Raw genomic sequence first — 23,204 nt, forward strand, 5'->3', positions numbered from 1 at the left:
AATATGTATATGTATGGTTTAATATGTATGGTTTAATATGTATGGTTTAATATGTATGGTTTAATATGTATGGTTTAATGTGTATGGTTTAATATGTATGGTTTAATATGTATGGTTTAATATGTATGGTTTAATGTGTATGGTTTAATATGTATGGTTTAATATGTATGGTTTAATTCCAGTTTGTCATTGAGGGTGGATATGGAGCTTTCCAATTGATGGCTTTAATTTTTATTGCAGCAAGTCGATCTAGATTACCAAAAGTTCTCTGATATTGATCACCAATATTTACATTTCCCAACAAACATAATCGTGGAGATGAATGGATATAAATTCCTAGACCTAATAAAATGGTAGCACATACATTATCCCAGACTGGTGTCAGTTTGTCACAGGACCACAGCATATGTAATATTCCAGGTCGCAATTGTAAATGAGAACTTGTTCTCAACTTGCCTGCCTGGTTAAATAAAGGTGAAATAAATTAAAATAAAATAAATAAAATATAGTTCCTTTGTGCTTTTTGCATCTCCAACAGAGATGTGACATGTCTGGGTGACATTACATGCATTCTGGCAGGACTATAGTAAGTCCTATGAATGATCTTACATTGCATTAGTTCATGTCTTTGTAGGAGCAGGTATGAACATTTTAACACATCTGTGACCAATGATTCTCCTTCATTTCTTCATTTAGTTCTGTTTACCATTTGTTCATTATAGGTTCTGAGCCTTCAGGTAGAGTTTCAATCAGCCCTTGATATAACTTGGCAATCAACTTCTTTGTCATAGCAGCTTCTTTCAGTATTTAATCTATGCCAGATGCCTTAGGTTCATTTATATTCTGTTGAAGTGATTGAATATGATTTCTGAGAAATCGGCCTTGTATAATGTAATTGATTGAATGACAGTATAGATCCATCAATATAAACATGTTAAATGAATGATGCCCCTTTGGAACACGACTTAAAGATGTCATCACTAAATGCTGGAGGTAAGGTGGGGTTATAATAAATAAGGGTGCCTGGCACCTCATGAATTTGATGGTGGTATGATGGATTACACTGAAACAACTGTGGAGATTGTCTGGACATCCTTTTTCTTATAAACCCTGTTTGATCTGAGTGAATTAACTTTTACATGACTGTTTCTATGCCAATGAAAAGCCAATACTTCAGCAATGATTTTTGTAATCTACATTCAAAAGTTATACTGGGCAGTGGATCATTATCTTTCTTTTAAAGTAGGGTGATTGTAGCCAAACATGGTGACTGGGGAAGCTCATTTTTCTCTAGAGCTGCTGTGAGCATAAGTAACATAGGCCGTATTAATCTGGGATAAAGGTGTCTATAAAGTTCCACTGGGAATCCATCATTACTAGGAGATTTCCTCATATGTAGATAATTGATGGCCTCCAACAGTTCACCTGGGGTGATGTTTTATCCATATTCCTTTTCTCTGGTTCATTTACAATTGGTCAAATGGCCTTATTGAGGAAAATGTCTATATATTCCTTTCAACTTTTATTTTGGGATTGATACAGTCATAAAATGTTTTAAAGACTGAGCTAATTTCAAAGGAACCATTGAAAAATTAGACCATCTGGGGTTTGAATGCTATGGATGGTTCATTCCTCTTTCTTCATTTGCCAAGCCAGCATTTCCCTGCACTTTCACCTCGCTCAACATCTTGTTGCTTGGATTTCATGGCAGCAATCTCTGCAGATCGAGAGTTTATTGTGTTATATTCAAGCTTAAATGTCTTCAACTGTTGAAGGGTGTCAACATTTCTATCTAAACTGTGTTTTCTTTCTGAGTCGTGGATATTCTGTTCTAGTATTTATAATTCTTTATTGGTCTAATTTTTCTAATGTGAAGAGTAAGACATGATACACCCTCTCATGTATAGATTTAAGAACTTCCCAGACTACAGTTGGACATACTTCATTGTCTACATTAATTTCCAAAAACATGTCTATCTGTGTGTTGTGATATGAGGTAAACTCCTTATCTCCAAGAAACATTGTGTTGGATCGCTATGTCTCTGCTATTGGCATAGGAGGTTTGAGCTTAAACGTGAAAGACGATGGGATATTGTCTGTAATTATTCTAGGAAGGTATTTACATTCAGAAACACAGTCAATTAAAGCCAAGTTTACAATAAAAAAAGTAAATGATTCAACATGAGTTTTGGAGGTGAGATTAATAGGAGTATTGTCTTTCAGTTGAATGTTTCTATCTCCACAGTTCACACAGACCCATCTCTTTGATTTTGTGTTAGGAAGAGGATTTAGTTGATGGCTTGTCTAGAGTTGCATCCCGTACACAGTTAAACCCCCCATATAATATTCCTGCTACATTGAGAGAGTTTTAGTATGAGGTCATGAATTCACTTTGGGTCGTCTTCATTTGGACATTAACAGTTCAGTAAAGTGTATTTTTCTTGTGTCAGGTTTCTTTCTACCATTATAAAACGTCCATTTGGGTCTGTAGTCATTTCTGTAGACTGAAATGGGACTTTTTATTCATGAGAATTGATAGAACTACTCATGCTCAATCAAACCGATCTCGTGAAATAATATACCCATAATCTGTTTCTCTTCCTGTTTACAGTGACTCAAGAGAAAACATTGGAGACCGGAGGAGCAGATTCCACTCTTCTCTGTTCAAACCAAACACTCGCTGACATCCTGACTGTAGTATGTCACAAAAATAGAGTTATACATGAGGGTCATGAGTGCAGAGTTTCATACGACGTTGAGACAAATCATACCAACAGCTCTTGTGACCCCAGAGTCACACTACAGACAGAGAATGACAGAGTGTGTCTACACATCACCAACATACAACCATCTGACGAAGGGAACTACACCTGTGTATGTACACATGATGGAGGCAATTCTGATATAAACATACATATTTCGGTCAATGGTAAGTGTTTGGTCTGATGGGATTGGTCACAATCATTTTCAAATGAACCCCAGCATATCTTATCATCACATATTTAGTGGGATGCCTGTCATGTGTTTACCTTGATGTTCTGTCAGTGTTTTGCTGTCTTGTTTTGTAACGTCTGTCATAGACGTTACATCTGACAGAACTGAGAGAATCTCTGTAGTCACAATATTGGATTTTGTCATCAGTACATGTAATAATGTCTTAAAATGTAGATACTGTCAACAACACGATGCCTTAATGAAAATGAACAAGATGGCAGAAGAGAAACAAATAAGATCTTAATATATATTTTCCCCTTTCTCAGGAACCCAAGTGCAACAGGCCACAGACAACCGTCTCTTCTATTGGGGGATGATATCAGGCATTGCAGCATGTGTAGCTGTCCTGGTGATTGGTGGCGTAATCATGAGGAAAATTCATCTCAGGTAAGATGATATTAATATTTTGGTAAAAGAGTTGCTGTAATGAGTGTTTGACAGATTTTTATAATAATAATAATAATAATAATTTTTTTTGGTGTTTAAATAATTACTTGGCAGCACTGTTGTAGAAATTATGCATTCTCAAATACATTTTAGTTCTACAATGAGGATATATTACTGATTTGGTGTCAGAAATACATGCAATGCTATGAGTTCATGGGCGCTTCAACCAAAATGTAAATCGAAACTAGGCTGGATGTTCAACTGACATATGTGACCAGTGAGTAGTTTCCAATAGCTGCGCTGTTGTGGCTTCTCACTTCTCATTTCCTGTCAAAAACAAGTGAGTTGAAAAAAACACATACACTGCACACAATCATTGTGCTCTGGGAAATGTGCTGTGTAAAACATGTTTCAGTTGGTGCTATGTTAATTCAATCTTGTTATTTTTTGCTCAACAGGAGAACACAGCTACAAGTGTCTGGAACCGTCAACGAGGTGCCACAACACTGCTTACTGTTGCCTGTTATCAGATGAAGGCAGCTGAGTCTTCATTTATAACCGTTGCGTACATTTCACAATAAATATCTGCGCGCAGCATTTCTGAAAAGACCGCACACAGACTGCGCACTTACAAAAATATTGAGATTCATCAGCTTGGCGGATGCCACGCATACGCATGTTTCCTGTTACAAATCAGACCCGTCCTGGATTTGTTCGCTTGTGAATGAGCATTTCCAATCAGCCTGAAAAGCCTTTTATGGTGACAGTAACGCCCCTTTTCGCTGTGTACTGAAATAAAACCATTGCCGTTTCTAAATAGCAGTTCGCGAGCTTGATAAAATGTATCTGGAGGTGTTGGCAGAATGTTTTAAACTTTTACAGTGACATTTGCTGAAAAAAACTATTGCAAATTGTTGTGGACCTGTTAACATATTGTAACTGTTTAATATGCTCCACTGGCCGTGAATTCTGAAACGTTGTCTACTCGGAAAGAAATGACAACTACAGTACTTACAGTGGTAGCCTACTCACTTCAATACAAAAGATCAACTGTCTACTCTTCTGTTAAAGTCAGCCGTTATAACCCACGCCCCCTTTCGCATGTTATTATAGCTTAATCCGTTTAGTACTGTGAAGTGGGTCTAATTATATTTACGATTCAGTCATTTAACAGAGGCTCTAATCCAGAGCGATTTGCGAGAATCGAACCCACAACCCTGGTGTTACGTCCGTCGTCAGATGAATGAGACCAAAGCCCAGCGTGGAAAGTGCTCATGATTTTTAATATTGAACTCCAACAAAATACAAAACGACCGTAAAGTTCTGTAGGATAGCCTGAATGTTTTAAAGTTACTATTTTAGCTTACTTTTATTTATTTCACCTTTATTTAACCAGGTAAGCTAGTTGAGAACAAGTTCTCATTTACAACTGCGACTGGGTCAAGATAAGGCAAAGCAGTGCGACACAAACAACAACACAGAGTTACACATGGAATAAAAAAGCGTACCGTCAATACCACAATAGAAAAAAAGAAAGTCTATATATAGTGTGTGCAAATGGCGTGAGGAGGTAAGGCAATAAATAGGCCATAGTAGCTAAGTAATTACAATTTAGCAGATTAACACTGGAGTGATAGATGAGCAGATGATGATGTGCAAGTAGAGATACTGGTGTGCAAAAGAGCAGAAAAGTAAATAAAAACAAAATGGGGATGATGTAGGTAGATTGGGTGGGCTATTTACAGATGGACTATGTACAGCTGCAGCGATCGGTTAGCTGCTCAGATAGCTGATGTTTAAAGTTAGTGAGGGAAATGTAAGTTTCCAGCTTCAGCGATTTTTGCTATTTGTTCCAGTCACTGGCAGCAGAGAACTGGAAGGAAAGGCGCCCAAAGGAGGTGCTGGCTTTGGGGATGACTAGTGAGATATACCTGCTGGAGCACGTGCTATGGGTGGGTATTGTGACCAGTGCGCTGAGGTAAGGCGGAGCTTTACCTAGCATAGACTTATAGATGACCTGGAGCCAGTGGGTCTGGCGACGAATATGTAGCGAGGGCCAGCCGACTAGAGCATACAGGTCGCAGTGGTGGGTGGTATAAGGGGCTTTAGTAACAAAACGGATGGCATTGTGAGAGACTGCCTCCAGTTTGCTGAGTAGAGTGTTGGAAGGTATTTTGTAGATGACATCGCCAAAGTCGAGGATCGGTAGGATAGTCAGTTTTACTAGGGTAAGTTTGGCAGCGTGAGTGAAGGGGACTTTGTTGCGAAATAGAAAGCCGATTCTAGATTTTATTTTGGATTGGAGATGTTTGATATGAGTCTGGAAGGAGAGTTTACAGTCTAGCCAGACACCTAGGTATTTGTAGTTGTCCACATATTCTAGGTCAGAACCATCCAGAGTAGTGATGCTAGCCGGGCGGGCGTGGGCAGCGAACGGTTCAAAAGCATGCATTTGGTTTTACTAGCGTTTAAGAGCAGTTGGAGGCCACGGAAGGAGTGTTGTATGGCATTGAAGCTTGTTTGGAGGTTAGTTAACACAGTGTCCAAAGAAGGGCCAGATGTATACAGAATGGTGTCGTCTGCATAGAGGTGGATCAGGAAATCACCCGTAGCAAGAGTGGCATCGTTGATGTATACAGAGAAAAGAGTTGGCCCGAGAATTGAACCGTGTGGTACCACCCCCATAGACTGCCAGAGGTCCGGACAACAGGCCCTCCGATTTGACACACTGAACTCTGTCTGAGAAGTAGTTGGTGAACCAGGCAAGACAGTCATTTGAGAAACCAAGGCTATTGAGTCTGCCGATAAGAATACGGTGATTGACAGAGTCGAAAGCCTTGGCCAGGTCGATGAAGATGACTGCACAGTATTGTATTTTATCGTTGGCAGTTATGATATCGTTTAGTACCTTGAGCGTGGTGGGGTGCACCCATGACCAGCTCTGAAACCGGATTACACAGCGGGGAAGGTACAGTGGGATTCGAAATGGTCAGTGATCTGTTTATTAACTTGGCTTTCGAAGACTTTAGAAAGGCAGGGCAGGATGGATATAGGTCTATAACAGTTTGGGTCTAAGTGTCACCCCCTTTGCAGCTTTCCAATCTTTAGGAATCTTAGACAATAAGAAAGAGAGGTTGAACAGACTGGTAATAGGGGTTGCAACAATGCAGCGGATAATTTTAGAAAGAGAGGATCCAGATTGTCTAGCACAGCTGATTTGTACAGGTCCAGGTTTTGCAGCTCTTTCAGAACATCTGGTATCTGGATTTGTCGTGAAGGAGATGCTGGGGAGGCTCAGGCAAGAAGCTGCGGGGGATGCGTAGCTGTTGGCCCTGGGTTGGGGTAGCCAGGAGGAAAGCATAGCCAGCCGTAGAGAAATGCATTTTGAAATGTTTGATTATCATGGATTTATCGGTGGTGACCGTGTTACCTAGCCTCAGTGCAGTGGGCAGCTGGGAGGAGGTGCTCTGGTTCTCCATGGACTTTACAGTGTCCCAAAACTTTTTGGAGTCAGGATGCAAATGTCTGTTTGAAAAAGCTAGCCTAGACTTTCCTGAACAGTTGCATATTGCAGGGACTATTGGATGCTATTGCAGTCCGCCACAGGATGTTTTTGTGCTGGTCAAGGGCAGTCAGGTCTGGGGTGAACCAAGGGCTATATCTGTTCTTAGTTCTACATTTTTTGAAAGGGGCATGCTTATTTAAGACGGTGAAGAAATTACTTTTAAAGAACTACCAGGCATCCTCGACTGACGGGATGAGGCCAATATCCTTCCAGGATACCCTGGCTAGGTCGATTAGAAAGGCCTGCTCTCAGAAGTGTTTTAGGGAGCGTTTGACAGTGATGAGGGGTGGTCGTTTGACTGTGGACCCATTGCGGATGCAGGCAATGAGGCAGTGATTGCTGAGATCCTGATTGAAAACAGCAGAGGTGTATTTGGAGGGCAAGTTGGTCAGGATGATATCTATGAGGGTGCCCGTGTTTATGGATTTAGGGTTGTACCTGGTGGTTTCCTTGAGAATTTGTGTGAGATTGCGGGCATCTAGCTTAGATTGTAGGACTGCTGGGGTGTTAAACATATCCCAGTATAGGTCACCTAACAGAACAAACTCTGAAGATAGATGGGGGGGGCAATCAATTCACATATGGTGTCCAGACTTGAGAGACTTATTTCTGGAGATATTAATTTTTTAAATTAGAAGCTCGGACTGTTTGGGCATAGACCTGGAAAGTAATAACAGAATTTTGCAAGCTATTTCTGCAGTATATTTCAGTAAATCTCAAAATTTTTGGTGGCCTTCCTAAGCCAGGATTCATACACAGCAAGAACATCAGGTTTAGCGGAGTGTGCTAAAGCAGTGAGTAAAGCAAATTTAGGGAGGAGGCTTCTGATGTTAACATGCATTAAACCAAGGCTTTTTCGATTACAGAAGTCAACAAATGAGAGTGCCTGGGGACACGCAGGGCCTGGGTTAACCTCCACATCAACCGAGGAACAGAGGAGGAGTAGGATGAGGGTACGGCTAAAGGATAGCAAAACTGGTCGTCTAGTGCGTTGGGGACAGATAATAAAAGGAGCAGATTTCTGGGCGTGGTAGAATAGATTCAGGGCATAATGTGCAGACAGGGGTATGGTGGGGTGCGGGTACAGTGGAGATAAACCCAGGCACTGAGTGATGATAAGAGAGGTTGCATCTCTGGACACGCTGGCCAAGGAGCAGGATAATTTTTAATAGCTACTGTAATAATAATTCTGTAATAATGCCCAAATTACACTAGTGGGAATGTATTGCCCTCCTCTGCATCAACATGTGCTCTTAGCCAATTGTCTGACTTGCTATCTAACTATACTAACTCTGAATTATTAATTTGGGGGTGATCTTAATCTGGATTGTTTGATGCCAACTTCTGATAGGCTGAAAGTTATCTTTTTTGATCTAAATCTAACTCAGCTGAACCAAACCGCCCCAATTTTAAACATGTAACGGCGTTCGTCTGTTGTATGAAGAGAGTCAGACCAAAATGCAGCGTGTAGGTTACTCATGACTTTTTAATGAAATATATCGCGGTACATGAAACAACTGAAATATAGAAAACAACAAACGGAATGTGAACTAATACAGTCTATCTGGTGACTAACACAGAGACAGGTACAATCACCCACAAAATACAACGCGCACTCAGGCTACCTAAATACGGTTCCCAATCCGAGACAACGAGAATCACCTGACTCCAATTGGGAATCGCCTCAGGCAGCCAAGCCTAACTAGACACACCCTTAATCATACACAATCCCAAATACTACAAACCCCAATACGAAAACACAACATATAAACACATGTCACACCCTGGCCTACCCAAACATATAACAAAAACACAAGATACAATGACCAAGGCATGACAAAACACCCGGAAAAATCTACTCTTTTAGGTATTATTTTGACAAATGCTCCTCATAAGTATACAGACCATTTTTTCAAGTGAGTTCAGTGACTATTGTCCCATTGCCTGCATAAGAGCTGCAAATCTACCCAAATCTTGCCCTCGCTTTATTACAAAGAGAAATTATAGGAATTTCAATAAGCAACCATTCTTGTTGAAAGGGGGGTTGTGTCCGATACCTCTGACTTAGATCAGGCCCTAAATTATTTTACTTCTTTGCTCAACTCTATTGCAGATACGCCTGCTCTGTTCAACAAACTAAGGGTAAGAGATAGAGCTAATCCCTGGTTCACGCATGAACTATCAGAGAAACTTCAGGAGAGAAATTTAGCGTGGGCTACGGCTAGGCTAACTGATTCTACGTATGACTGGCAGTCCTTCAGACGCATGAGAAATACAAGTTTATCCATGATTAGAAAAGCGAAATCAACATACTTCTTGAATTGGGCATCTGAGAATAATCTCTGACACAAATCTCCATCCCCTCATTACCCCAGCAGGTTATAACAGCCTCTCCATAACAGATAAGATGGACATTTATAGTGCTTTTATGAACCACTTTGCCTCAGCGGGCCTATTTCATAAAATAGCTTCTGAAAACTAGAATTTAGAATGTTTTTTATTAACTTCTCATTCTATTCTTAATGAACACCAATCTGGTTTTAGAGGTGGACATAGCATTGTTTCAGCAGCAACACTTAGATGATGTGCTACATTGTTTAGACCATAACATCACTGTGCTGCCTTATGTTTTGACTTGTCGAAGGCATTTGAAACAGTTGACCATTTCTTACTTACTCTAAGGTTGTCTGAAATGGGCCTAGATCAGGCATTTTGCAATTGGTTCAACAACTATCTAACAGACAGGACACATTGTTTGCTTACTGACGCTATCAAATCTAGTTTCCTCAATATTATGAAAGGTGTGCCTCGGGGGTCAATTTTTGGTCCCTGTTCTCTTCACTATTTTCATACACATCACTGCATTTTGTATAGTTTTAGCCCAGAATTGGCTATTGTTTGTATACAAAGCGGTTCTTCAGAGACTCCCCCACTACCTCGGCTCATGTATTGACTGGAGATCCAGCAATTTTCAGACCCGCTCTCTGGACTGGCTGGTTCTAGAGGACCCGCGGGTCTCCACTGACCCGCTCTCTGGACTGGCTAGTTCTAGAGGACCCGTGGGTCTCCACTGACCCGCTCTCTGGACTGGCTGGTTCTAGAGGACCCGCGGGTCTCCACTGACCCGCTCTCTGGACTGGCTAGTTCTAGAGGACCCGCGGGTCTCCACTGACCCGCTCTCTGGACTGGCTGGTTCTAGAGGACCCGCGGGTCTCCACTGACCCGCTCTCTGGACTGGCTGGTTCTAGAGGACCCGCGGGTCTCCACTGACCCGGGGACAAATTATTTTAGTTATGCCTCAGCTCATGGAATATCCTTCAGGCAACTTGTAAATGAGTGTTTGTTTAGATTGATCTTGTGGTATTTACTGTATTAATATTATGTATGTTCATGTTCACAGGGCTCCCTTACAAAAGAGACCCTGGTCTCAATACTGACCCACCCTGTATAAATAAAAGTAATAAATAACAAATAGATTTATTCCTATGGTTCTCATTCAAACCCGTGTTAATTTAAGAACATTTTAAATGGCTATAGCTCAAAAAAGTAAACACAGCATCAAAAATCATTTGACAAGCAATCTAAACTGCGGCAGTCTGGACATTTGGAAGTTGGTTTCTTTTTTAAAAGCTTAAATCTTTTAAACTTTAGAGTGAGCAGAATAAATATAATTATAATTATAGGAAGAAGAAATCTAGAGTTGTGCTTTGCTTAGCAAGGACACCTAATTATTTTAGAATGCAAATATAAAATAAATAGATTTTTTACACTTCTCACTAACCGTGAATGATTGCATGATATTTAGCTACCTGTTTTATTGTTCTGAATAAGTGTGTTATCATATATTCCTGCACAATGCTACTACTAGGCTACGTATGCCTTCTTGCATTGCAATACTTCATCACTTGAACTCATGGTCTAAAGTTAGCACATTCTCATGTCAAGTTCAGTTTTTATAAAGGACAACTTTTGTGTGGAAACGGGCGCAGGCACGTTTTGGGTGATATTTTGTGTGTACTCAGCGTTTATTAATGAGGCCCCTGCAGACTACACTCTTTCATATTTTCAATAGAATTTTAAACAGCCCCATAAGTTATTCTAGTGTAATATGGTGACTATTGTTAATGTCTTTGTAGGAGGAGCCACAGGACAATGAGCCCTACAACACATTCACAAGGAGAGACAACGGGCTTTACTCAACTCTGCAGCTGCCGCATCCTAACCCCTGACCTCTGGCACCGTTGACCAATGACGACATGGCATTAGACACCTTCTCGTAACATACAGCTAGCTATACAGCTATATGGTAGAGTGGTAGATATGCATTTACTGTGAATATTTTGATTAGTGAAAATGCATTTCCCCTTGTCTGACTTGCCATATATCAGCCTCTCCTTTACTGTAGCTCTTCTGTGGTGGTTGTAAATATCAACACATACTGTCTGCAGGCTGCACATCTGTTATAGAAATACAAGTGTTACATGTCTAAAAAAGTATAGCTGTTGTGTTTGCGGATAGAACAAAGTATGTTTCTGTGGAGATCACCTGATCCCAAAGTCACTATCTTTTCCACCAGGTGTCAGTGTACTGTTGTAAAATACTAACATTGTGCTGTCATAAACATTAATGGAGAAATCAGTAAAAGTCCCAACTGACACTGTATTCAAACTGTAACTTTAAAATACAGAATATTAATGTAGACCTGTTTTGTAGTTATCTGTTCCTATATAGGCCTGGCTACATGAATTAGTCTACATGTTTAAGTGCATATGTTAATTTAAAAAAACACACACAACAACTAGTAATGAGCTGGATATGATTTATTACAACTGTTTTTCCCACAAAATGTATGTATGCTGTAGCCTATGTACTTAATAATAATAATAATAATAATAAATGCCATTTAGCAGACGCTTTTATCCAAAGCGACTTACAGTCATGTGTGCATACATTCTACGTAAATCCTAATTATGATCAACAGGAACAAGTGCCTGCTGCATACACTGACTAAGGTGGTTGAGGCCAAAACCTATGAACCCCATTTCTACACTGAACCAAAAGATAAAGGCAACATTTAACAGTTCTGTGGATGCAAGGCCAGTCTATTTAAAGCATGAGATAGTTGTTTCATGGTGGCCGGTCTGTCGTTTCCTTCCTGCACATCAGTTAGCCTGACTACCTATCCTCATCGCTCCGGCCAAACACCACGCCCACTAGCGTTTCTTCTCCATTTGCTTTCCTTCCTGCACATCAGTTAGCCTGACTACCTATCCTCATCGCTCCGGCCAAACACCACGCCCACTAGCGTTTCTTCTCCACCATGAGTCTGGATTTGCTTTCCTTCCCAACGTCTTAAGTATGTGAAAACATTCTCACCATTCTGATTGGTCCCAGAAACTGATGGGTTGAGCAAGAGTTGGCTTACATGAATCATGTAATTGGCTTTGATACTCTGATTGGTTATTGACATCAATTTATTTTGATGTCAGCACAAATTATTTCTAGTATGGAAACTTTTGTCATTTATACTTGAATAACTTTGAAAAACTGTATTCACATATATCTATGTCCTTATTGTCCATGAACTTCTAGTGGATAGACCATAAGGTTCAAGAGAAAATTGTCTAATGAAAAATAATCTAATCAACAATGACATTATTTTTTATTAAATCTAATTGTATATATTTTACATGTGATAAGGCCACACAGAGGGCCAAAGATAATTAGACATGTGATGATCTGAAGTGATAATCTGAACAAAAACTCACTAGATCTTATAAAATTCACCCCCCAAAACTTGAAAGTTGCCAAAATTCTGGTAGTTTCAGGGTAATATACCCTACATTTGAAACCTTAAATTGAATAGATTAAATGAAACATTATCCAGAAGGAACATTAGTTGTGGCACGTCACACAAGATTAAAGAAACAGCAACACACATGACAGATGCACGTGCTTACAAGGTATATACAAGATAAACATTTAAAGCTGTACTGATGCCGTCTCTTGGTTTTAAGAGGTCAAAACCTGAGTGTTACCTAATGGCAGAACTGCATATTGATAGTTCAGTGGAAGTGTCCAATACGATTGATGTTCCCCTCTTACGTGTGTGGTCTTTGTAAATGTCTCAGAGAGATTTTTGATTTCTCCCTACAATCTTTAAACTGACTTGCACAACTCTCCCTAGGCCATCATGACCTGAGACAAACCAGGCAACGAAGATAACTGTTATAACAGGCTCAATACAATATCTTTAAAAAGGACTGTTTTTTAAAAACGGATTGATTGTCACAGACTTTTAAAGATAAAATAACGTGAACCAGATGAGTCAGTAATGATCAGGTGTGTGTGTGTGGCAATGTGAGTACAGTCACTCAGTAGTCATTGAAAAGGTTCCTGAGAAAGAAAAGAGGGGGAAAGAAAATCATAATGTTTCAATTGGATGAAAACACAGGTCATTGTGAGGTAATAAGATGATCTGACAGCCATTGTGACAAACATTACAGAACAGATATTAACATGCAGCTGAGTGCATGATGCTGTCACCATGACTACTCTATGACCACCACAAAATGACATCATTTCAGAGCTTCTTCCTCAAGAAGAGAGACTACAGCAGACAGTGAGAGAGTGAAGGTGTAAACCTACTTCTTTACAGCCTCCTGAGCTTGTTGCATCCTGAGCTTGTCAGACGAGCTGAGGGATTTTATCCAGAAACAAGAGGACATATTTGAATTATGTTTTGATTTTTGGGTAAGTGTAATTTATACTAAATGTTTTGTAGCATTCTTAATATCGGTCTGTTTCACGCTTTCTATCGGGATAATCAAATGAAGTTGTAAAAATACTGACATTTGTGACAGACTGGAGCTTGGTGTGAAAAAGATCCAAATAGACAATGTAGTGGCAGGAAACATAGACCACAGAAATACATTTCCAAGTTTCATTCCCAAGTTTCTTGATCAAGGAGAGAGATTACAGAAGACGTTAAGACTATGAAAGTATGAGAAGATAAACCTACTTCTTAGTCATCCTCCGCTTGGTTGTTGAGTTGTTTGGTGAGCTGGTTGTTGAGTTGTTTGGTGAGCTGGTTGTTGAGTTGTTTGGTGAGCTGGTTGTTGAGTTGTTTGGTGAGCTGGTTGTTGAGTTGTTTGGTGAGCTAGTTGACGATTGTGACCTGAAAAAACAAAAGGTAATAAAATGATTACTTATCTTAAATAGCTGTTAAAAGTGTTAAAGAGATAATCACATGTGTGATGGACTGGAGGTTGGTGTGACACTGAGATAAATCTAAATCAACACTGTACTGACAAGAACCACATCATCTGATTCATTATTATTTTATAACAATTATTTAATGGTGAAGAATGATCTTTAGAATGAGCATCTTACTGTTTGGATGTTGGTGGTGTCTTTAAGGGAGTTTGGCTGATTTCAGGGTCAGGAACTGGGGGTTTTCTACATTAAGTTAGAGATCAACTAGTAAACAACTGGCAGTCAAATCACATTAAATACAGAATAGCTGTTTTCAGTATCAAGGAAGGATTTTTTTTTTTTTATCTACCTGGAAGAAGTATCTTTTCTCCTCTTTTGCCGCCATATTACACAGAATACAGCAATGAGACACATTAAACACAACACTGCACCCATCACTGCACCAACCACTGTCCCTGTGAATGAGAGAGATGTCAAGAGAAGACAGACGTCAACTTCCCAGGTACACTACACCAAAGCCTCATACATGTGAATATGGCTCTGCACCACACCTGAAAGTTGAATAGGAAAAGAGCCAGTCAATAGGTTGATTATAACCTGTCATTATTAGAATAACAACCACTTACCACTGATTCTGTCATCATCAGAGACCTGAGATTGACCTAGCACAGAAATACACAGGAAGTACTTCATCATGAACACAGGCAGTACTTCATCATGAACACAGGCAGTACTTCATCATGAACACAGACAGTACTTCATCATGACATCATGTTCCTGATCATGTCAATATATTACACATTGATCGATAGACATTTCTCACCAGTAATTGAAGCTGGAATCACCATGGAAACATTCTTGGTGACATCACTGAAGGACATAGAAGCAACACACCTAACCTCTTTGTCAGTTAGACTGGACACTACTACTGTTACAGTAGTTGTCATAGTGACAGTCCCATTGGGATGGGTGACATCAACCATGGTGGAATGTTCTATCATGATGTCATCCCAGGTTACTATAGGAACAGGTCTTCCAGTAGCAGAACAGGACAGAGTGGTGTGACTGTTGTTGGTTTGTGTGATGAGGAGTGAGGGTCCATACAGCTCTATAGGACAACAACAAACACAGTTCACAGTGAATGTAAATACCATAATGGTTTCATGCACATGATTTACTAAATGATCACATTTTGATAAATGGTTTCAAGACATTGGATGTATGATCTGATAAAATGGCTGCTTGAAGTTCTGGAGAAGTTGTTCTGGGTCAGTCATTTACAGTACATTATGTTGTCACATTTTACCATTGACTTTGAGGCAGGTGGTTCCACTGACTGGTCCATCTGGAAAGGTGTTAAACAGACACTTGTAGCAGGACTCGTCTCCTCTTGACACTCCTCTGATGACGATAGAGCAGTTCTGCAGACCCTCGTCTTCAAACTCCACTTTCCTCTGAAAAGGTGGGTTGACATGGGAACCGCGTTTGCTGTAGGTGGCCACATTTTCATTCACCCCAGGTGTCTCTTTTTGCCAGGTGACTTGCCGCACATCTTTGAGTGTCATGAGCTCACAGGTTAAGACTGCATCTTCTCCCAGGGTTGCTGTGACAACCTGCTGTGTTCTTACCAACTGAGAGAGCCCTGCATGAAGACAGTTACAATAGTTCTTAGACACTAGTAGTACTCAGAACGGTCAGAAGGGGGACTACAGTGGTAAGGGCAGTCTTGGCGGGAGGAAGTTATGGCACCTGTTGTAAAACTATCAATTTCAGGATAGAATATACATGATATGTGCCTATGGCCACAGTATACATCACCATTAAAGTACTCTTTAAAAGCGACATCAATCATTCCTTACAGTAAGAGCATGGAGCTGCAGATGAAATCATGCATTTACTATAGTCAAATGAACTGGTTTGTCAACAGTTAACACACATTACGCATGTGTAACCGGTGTGAAATGGCTAGCTAGTTAGCGTTTCAATCGGTGACGTCACTCGCTCTAAGACCTTGTAAGTAGTTGTTTCCCTTGCAGATGGGGTTCAAGATACTTAGAGGTTGTCAGTTGTTAACGTGCGCAGAGGGTCCCTGGTTCGAGACCAGGTAATGGCGAGGAGAGGGATGGAAGCAGAACTATTACACATGCGGCCGAAGAGGAGGTTGATGGATGGGACAACTTTTATAAATAAAAAACATAAGACCAGGTGATGTTTTGAAGCCACTGCGCCACCATTTTTGTACTCCTCCACCACTGTTTAAAACGTTTTGGAAGATACAAAAATGCATGTATAAATGTCCAGATTTGTTTTCAGACACCTCTGTGTATAGCTCAGCTCAAAATGTTCATTTATTAACCTTTATTTAACTAGGCAAGTCAGTTAAAAAATGTTTTTCACAATGAGGGCCATTAGTCAACTTTACAGATCAAATATGATCAAACACTGTATAGCCTCAAAACATGTATTTTGATATCATGGATGGTCAATCCTTGCATCCATATATCTATGAATTTGGGAGCGGTTACATTAATCTCATAGTCTAGTAGCACCCTCTAGTAGCTAAAAGCCTCATGTATCTTGTCCTAGTTCTGTGAAACCAAAACTACTTTTTGCTAATAAATACGAATGATTTAACAATTCAGAGTTGGAGGCTATTTACCCATGCAACAAGAAGATTGAGCTACAGCTTCAATATGACATGTATTTCGTGTTGTGAAATTAACAGGCTTGTCAATAGTTGTGAAAGCACACAATTAGATCACGACATTGGCACTAACATTATCGCGCCACTTTCAATGTGGTAGTCAAATACGGTATTATCATGCATAAAACCGATATAACTCACCAGTATGAAGGGATATGAGCAGAATAAACAGAGAGTTGCAGAGTGCAGGAGACATGGTGAAAATGTCATTTACTACTACAGTACAGTAATAAAATATGAGAAAAAGAGCGGGAAATTCCTTCTTCCCGTATGGAGCAGGTGTTGGGCACCTGCGACAAGGAAACCTCCTGCATAAAAGTGAAAGTAAACTTGTTCTCTGTATTCTGTCTACAGTCACAGTTAAACTCAAGACATTTAGTATTGTGTATATCTGCTGGGGAAATTTGCTCAGGCTTTAACTTCTTCAGAAGCAGAAAAATATAACAATTAACTGTGGAATCTTACACAACAAGCATCTGGAAAGTCTGTATTTACATAACAAAATAAATGACGACATGAACTCAAACTCGACACACTTCAATCTAATGAAAATAGGATATCAAACAATCGTCCTCAACATGACATGAAAGCGGTACCGATGCACCAAGTCTGGACCCTGAACAGCTTCTACCCCCAAGCCATAAGACTGCTAAATAGTTAGTTAAATAATTAACCAAATAGCTACCCGGACTATCTGCAATTACTATTTTTACACTAACTCATTTAACTCGTCACGTACGCTGCTGTTACTGTTTATTATCTATCCTGTTGCAGTCACTTTATTCCTAGTTTAATGTAAATATCTACCTCAATTACCGTGTACCCACATCGACTTGATACCCCGTGTATATTGCCATATTATCTTTACTCAATGTGTATTTATTGTTATTTTTATTATTACGTGTTATTACATTTCTATTATTTCTCTATTTTCTTTCTCTCTACATTGTTGTGAAGGGCCCCTAAGTAAGCATTTCACTGTTAGTCTACATATGTTGTTTACGAAGCATGTGACATACAACATTTGATTTGATTTTGAAGTTGTATGCATTCCACTGACAGAGGAATCATAGATGAGATCTGACAAAAATGTAACTCCGTAATACATGATGTTGGACAAGTTTATGAAAATGCATTGGAGAGATGGAGCACATGTGAACATACACCATATCCGAAGACAGTGGGCCTTGGCTTCAGCTTTTGTATCTGTGGTGTGGGGAAAAGCAACAATGTTGTCATGGCAACATTTTCAGATAATGATATTGTTTCTCAAGGGCTCTGGGACTTTCTGAACTTTGGCCGAGCCTAGGCACTAATGACTCCGAAAGCATTACTTTACTTATGTAATAATTACTAGTACTTAATTGATACCCAATATTTACTCAACCAAACACACACCATAAGTCTTTAAAAAAAAAAACTAAAACAAGAACTCTTACACCTTACATCAATAAAAGTTCAACACGTGCTATCATTTTGAAATGGAATGAGGTTAAATAAATGAAGGATAAAATATTGCAGACAAAGAAAATAAGACGACTAATGTTATATTTTGTGTGAGAAGTGAACATTATCTACGCTCCTTTTCTCTTTGGTCTTTCATTAAGTAAACAAACAGCAGGTGGTGCTGCTGTCTTGATATAACCCCAATCTGGAGTTTGTGTTGCAGCCAAATGATAGCTACATTAGCTGAGGGATGGGGATGGAGAAAGGTAACATTACAAGCATGGATACTGCAATAATACCATAAAATGAAGAATATATGTGTGGTTATGATGTGGTAAGACAGTTGGGTAACATAGTAATGACAGCTATTAGGACATACACTGCATGACCAAAAGTATGTGGACACCTGCTCATCAAGCATCTCATTCCAAAATCATGGGCATTAATATGGAGTTGGCCCCCCCTTTGCTGCTATAATAACCTCCACTCTTCTGGGAAGGCTTTCCACTAGATTTTGGAACATTGCTGCTGGGACTTGCTTCCATTCAGCCACAAGAGCATTAGTGATGTTGGGCACAGATGTTGGGCGATTAGGCCTGGCTCGCAGTTGGCATTCCAATTAATCCTAAAGGTGTTCAATGGGGTTGAGGTCAGGGCTCTGTGCAGGCCAGTCAAGTTCTTCCACACCGATCTCGACAAATCATTTCTGTGTGGAGCTAGCTTTGTGCACGGGGGGATTGTCATGCTGAAACAGGAAAGGGCCTTCCCCAAACTATTGCCACAAAGTACAGAATCGTCTAGAATGCATTGTATGCTGTATCATTAAAATTTCCCTTCACTGGAACTAAGGAGCTTAGCCTGAACCATGAAAAACAGCCCCAGCCCATTATTCCTCTTCCACCAAACTTTACAGTTGGCACTATACATTGGGTGAGGTAGTGTTCTCCTGGCATCCGCCAAACCCAGATTTGTCCGTCGACCTGCCAGATGATGAAGCGTGATTCATCACTTCAGAAAAGGCATTTTCATTTCTCCAGAGTCCAATGGTGGCGAGCTTTACACCACTCCAGCTGACGCTTGGCATTGTGCATGGTGATCTTAGACTTGTGTGCGGCTGCTCGGCCATGGAAACCCATTTCATGAAGCTCCCAATGAAATATGATTGTGCTGATGTTGCTTCCAGAGGCAGTTTGGAACTCAGTAGTGAGTGTTGCACTAATTTGAAGGGGTGTTCACATGCGTTTGTATATGGTGTGTGATGACATAACAGTTAATGACACTTGCCAACTTGTGACGACCCTCCCACTCTGTCTGCCGTATTCTCTCTTTGTTCTTGTTTCCTTATTAGGATGCCGGTAGGCGGAGTTGGGAGGGTCTTCAGCTACATGGGAAACACCTGGGCCAGGTGTCTCAACAGGATAAATAGACCTCTTCCACATTCATGGGGGAGACTCTCTCCATGCAGACACCTTTTGTAGATTATGTTGTGGTTCTTGGTGGCCTTTTGTTTGTTTGCTTTGGCACCTTTCATCACCCTGCATTATCACATTCATGCATGCAAAACACTCACTTACACTACTGATTACTGATTACACACACCATTGTATATTATACTTAGTTGCTTTAGTTAATGTAATATATATTTTGCTACTCCTTATCTCCACGTTGTCTCCCTTTGGTACGGGCTTTGAGCCGGTTCGTGACACAACTTATGCAAAAATTGCTTCTCCTTTCGGTGTTTCTTCTATAGAACTACAGCGTGTACACATTGGCCATTTCAGGGTTGATTGAAACTAGCCAAAATCTGCATCAGTTCTACACTTGATAAAAAGCACCCTTCATCTATCATTGTTTGTGTCTAAATAAGGAAGTGGACCTGTTGATGTGCCTGTGGTTTATCATAAGACCTCTTTGTGGGGAGTTCTCAGCAAAGACTCCAGTCACAAAGACCAAGATGCCCTAGCAAAGTGTTTCTGCACAGGAGTAACACAAATACAAGCTAGGCAACAGCAGCACTTCCTTCTCTCAGCTCTCAAGGTCCATTATAACCAAGTCAACCCCGTCAAAGGAGCGTCACTTTGGTTTGATTAAGGGTTATTGTGTTCCTCTACTGAGTAAATACTTTATATCTATAGTCGGTTTGAGCAGGCAGTGTTGGGTCAACGTTTGGTTCTGCAGTTGGTCAGTATGGGGTGGCAGGGTAGCCTAGTGGTTAGAGCGTTAGACTGGTAACCGGAAGGTTGCAAGTTCAAACCTCTGAGCTGACAAGGTACAAATCTGTTGTTCTGCCCCTGAACAGGCAGTTAACCTACTGTTCCTAGGCCGTCATTGAAAATAAGAATTTGTTCTTAACTGACTTGCCTAGTTAAATAAAGGTAAAATAAATAAAAATGTGTGGAAGTGTATCCCAACACTTGTTCTGGTGCTGTGGGATCTATTCACAGGACTTGCTACTGATAGCTCCATCTGGATAGGTGTTAAACAGACACTTGTAGCAGGACTCGTCTCCTCTTGACACTCCTCTGATGACGATAGAGCAGTTCTGCAGACCCTCGTCTTCAAACTCCACGTTCCTCTGAAAAGGTGGGTTGACTACTGGTCCAAATCGTTTGTGGCCACATTTTCAATCTCCCCTGGTGTCACTTTCTGCCAGCTCGTCTTTGGGTTACATGAGCCTGCCTCATGCTGTTTAGTACACACATCTAATACAGCACTACACTTTAGCAACCTGCAGTGCACACTGTGAAGGAACTAACCAACTGCATAAATACAGTGCCTTTGGAAAGTATTCAGACCCCTTGACTTTCCACATTTTGTTACCTTACAGCCTTATTCTAAAATGGACTAAATGGAGTGTCACGGTCTTCCTCCTCTTCATCTGAAGAGGAGAGGCGAGAAGGATCAGAGGACCAAAATGCGGCGTGGTATGTGTTCATAGTGAATTTTAATAAAGAGAACACTGAACACTGCAACACTATACAAAAACAATAAACCAATGACGACCGTGAAGCTACAAATGAGACCTGTGCTGACACAAGCCACTAACATAGACAATCACTCACTAACAAACAGTGCAACCCAGGCTACCTAAGTATGATTCTCAATCAGAGACAACTAATGACACCTGCCTCTGATTGAGAACCATACTAGGCCGAAACATAGAAATCCCAAATCATAGAAAATCAAACAGACTGCCCACCCAACTCACACCCTGACCATACTAAATAAATACAAAACAAAGGAAATAAAGGTCAGAACGTGACATGGAGAGAAAACATCCTCAGCAATCTACACACAATTCCCCATAATGACAAAGTGAAAAAGGTTTTGGGGATTTTTTGGCAAAAAAGTGAAATACCTTATTTACATAAGTATTCAGACCCTTTGCTATGAGACTCGAAATTGAGCTCAGGTGCATCCTGTTTCCATTGATCATCCTTGAGATGTTTCTACAACTTGATTGGAGTCCACCTGTGGTAAATTCAATTGATTGGACATGATTTGGAAAGGCACACACCTGTCTAGATAAGGTCCCACAGTTGGCGGTGCATGTCAAAGCAAAAACCAAGCCTTGAGGTCGAAGGAATTGTCTATAGAGCTCTGAGACTGTGCCGAGGCACAGATCTGGGTAAGGGTACCAAAACATTTCTGCAGCATTGAAGCTCCCCAAGAACACAGTGGCCTCCAACATTTTTAAATGGAAGAAGTTTAGAACCACAAAGACTCTTCCAAGAGCTGGCCGCCCGGCCAAACTGAGCAATCGGGGAAGAAGGGCCTTGGTCAGGGAGGCGACCAAGAACCCGATGGTCACTGACAGAGCTCTAGAGTTCCTCTGTGGAGATGGGAGAACCTTCCAGAAGGACAACCATCTCTGCAGCACTCCACCAATCAGGCAGTTATGGTAGTGGCCAGACGAAAGCCACTCCTCAGTAAAAGGCACATGACAGCACGCTTGGAGTTTGGCAAAAGGCACCTAAATACTTTCAGACCATGAGAAACAAGATTCTTTGGCCTGAATGTCAAGAGTCCCGTCTGGAGGAAACCTGGCACACTCCCTATGGTGGAGCATGGTGGTAGCAACATCATAATATGGGGATGTTTTTCAGCGGCAGGGACTGGGAAACTAGTCATGATCGTGGGAAATATGAACAGAGCAAAGTACAGAGAGATCCTTGATGAAAACCTGCTCCAGAGCTCTCAGGACTTCAGACTGTGGCGACGGTTCACCTTCCAACAAACAGGACAATGACCCTAAGCACACCGCCAAGACACGGCAGGAGTGGCTACGGGACAAGTCTCTGAATGTCCTTGAGAGGCCCTGCTAGTCCGGACTTGAACCCGATCGAACATCTCTGGAGAGTCCTGAAAATAGCTCTGCAGCAATGAATGCTGCACTATGCAACATTTTGGACGACCCGACCAAATTCACATAGCAATTATAGATCTGTCATTCTCATTGAAAACAAGTCTAAGAAGCGGTAGACCTGTTCTATGTGTGTTATTTCTATGCTTCACATGTTTTGTAGCTCAAAATACAATGTTTTTGGTTATGGAAAATAAATATTCATGCGGTTTAGATGGTAGAATGATTCCTTACACTAAGCATTGCTTGTTTTGTCACAAAAACTAGAATTTTAGAAACTAGGAAATGGCGGAGTGATTTCTGCGAGAAGCACACTGTAAAAACAAAATATCAAGGTGGCCCAACTCAAGATCTTTTAGTAACTAGTCCCACAGCCTTTTTCAGTCAGCGTTGCATAAGCTTCACATTTTAAGATAAACGTTTCTAAATCAATTAGACAAGTTGTCAAAAACTTTGTTCCAACTTCAACTAGACAAGTTGGGTTGAAGTTCAATCAACTTTAAATCATGTGTTTGATAGATGTTGGTATG

At 40.6% G+C, this 23,204-nt stretch overlaps 2 protein-coding genes across 3 annotated transcripts in view; one reads left to right on the forward strand and one right to left on the reverse strand.

Moving 5' to 3' along the window:
• The window catches only part of LOC124019575, a 72,901-nt gene extending 60,911 nt beyond the window's left edge, over positions 1 to 11,990 (forward strand). For both annotated transcript variants that reach the window (XM_046334958.1, XM_046334960.1), the window contains exons 2-5: positions 2,612 to 2,929; positions 3,261 to 3,381; positions 3,840 to 3,876; positions 11,083 to 11,990. In XM_046334958.1, coding sequence (XP_046190914.1) covers positions 2,612 to 2,929; positions 3,261 to 3,381; positions 3,840 to 3,876; positions 11,083 to 11,175 — 569 coding nt within the window. In that variant the 3' untranslated portion in view covers positions 11,176 to 11,990. The remainder of the gene's footprint in view (positions 1 to 2,611; positions 2,930 to 3,260; positions 3,382 to 3,839; positions 3,877 to 11,082) is intronic.
• On the reverse strand, positions 11,749 to 17,179 carry LOC124019571 (nectin-4-like). Its single transcript, XM_046334949.1, has 9 exons — positions 17,007 to 17,179; positions 15,468 to 15,803; positions 14,985 to 15,269; positions 14,788 to 14,823; positions 14,511 to 14,616; positions 14,339 to 14,404; positions 13,968 to 14,123; positions 13,595 to 13,642; positions 11,749 to 13,342 (listed from the first exon to the last, which is right to left on the reverse strand). Exons 1-9 carry the CDS (start codon positions 17,059 to 17,061, stop codon positions 13,321 to 13,323), a joined length of 1,110 nt encoding a protein of 369 aa, XP_046190905.1. The 5' UTR covers positions 17,062 to 17,179; the 3' UTR covers positions 11,749 to 13,320.
• Between the last annotated feature and the right edge of the window lie 6,025 nt (positions 17,180 to 23,204).

This window comes from Oncorhynchus gorbuscha, unplaced genomic scaffold, assembly GCF_021184085.1.
Source record: "Oncorhynchus gorbuscha isolate QuinsamMale2020 ecotype Even-year unplaced genomic scaffold, OgorEven_v1.0 Un_scaffold_633, whole genome shotgun sequence".
Lineage (NCBI taxonomy): Eukaryota > Metazoa > Chordata > Actinopteri > Salmoniformes > Salmonidae > Oncorhynchus > Oncorhynchus gorbuscha.

What these genes read in the sequence shown, in the direction of transcription:
- LOC124019571 (XM_046334949.1), bottom strand. Translation starts at nt 17,061, where the DNA reads ATGTCTCCTGCACTCTGCAACTCTCTGTTTATTCTGCTCATATCCCTT. An exon ending in GCTCATATCCCTTCATACTG is followed by an intron (nt 15,804 to 17,006) that starts GTGAGTTATATC and finishes GTCTTCATGCAG; the next exon opens with GGCTCTCTCAGTTGGTAAGA. An exon ending in GATTCCAGCTTCAATTACTG is followed by an intron (nt 14,824 to 14,984) that starts GTGAGAAATGTC and finishes TTTCTGTGCTAG; the next exon opens with GTCAATCTCAGGTCTCTGAT.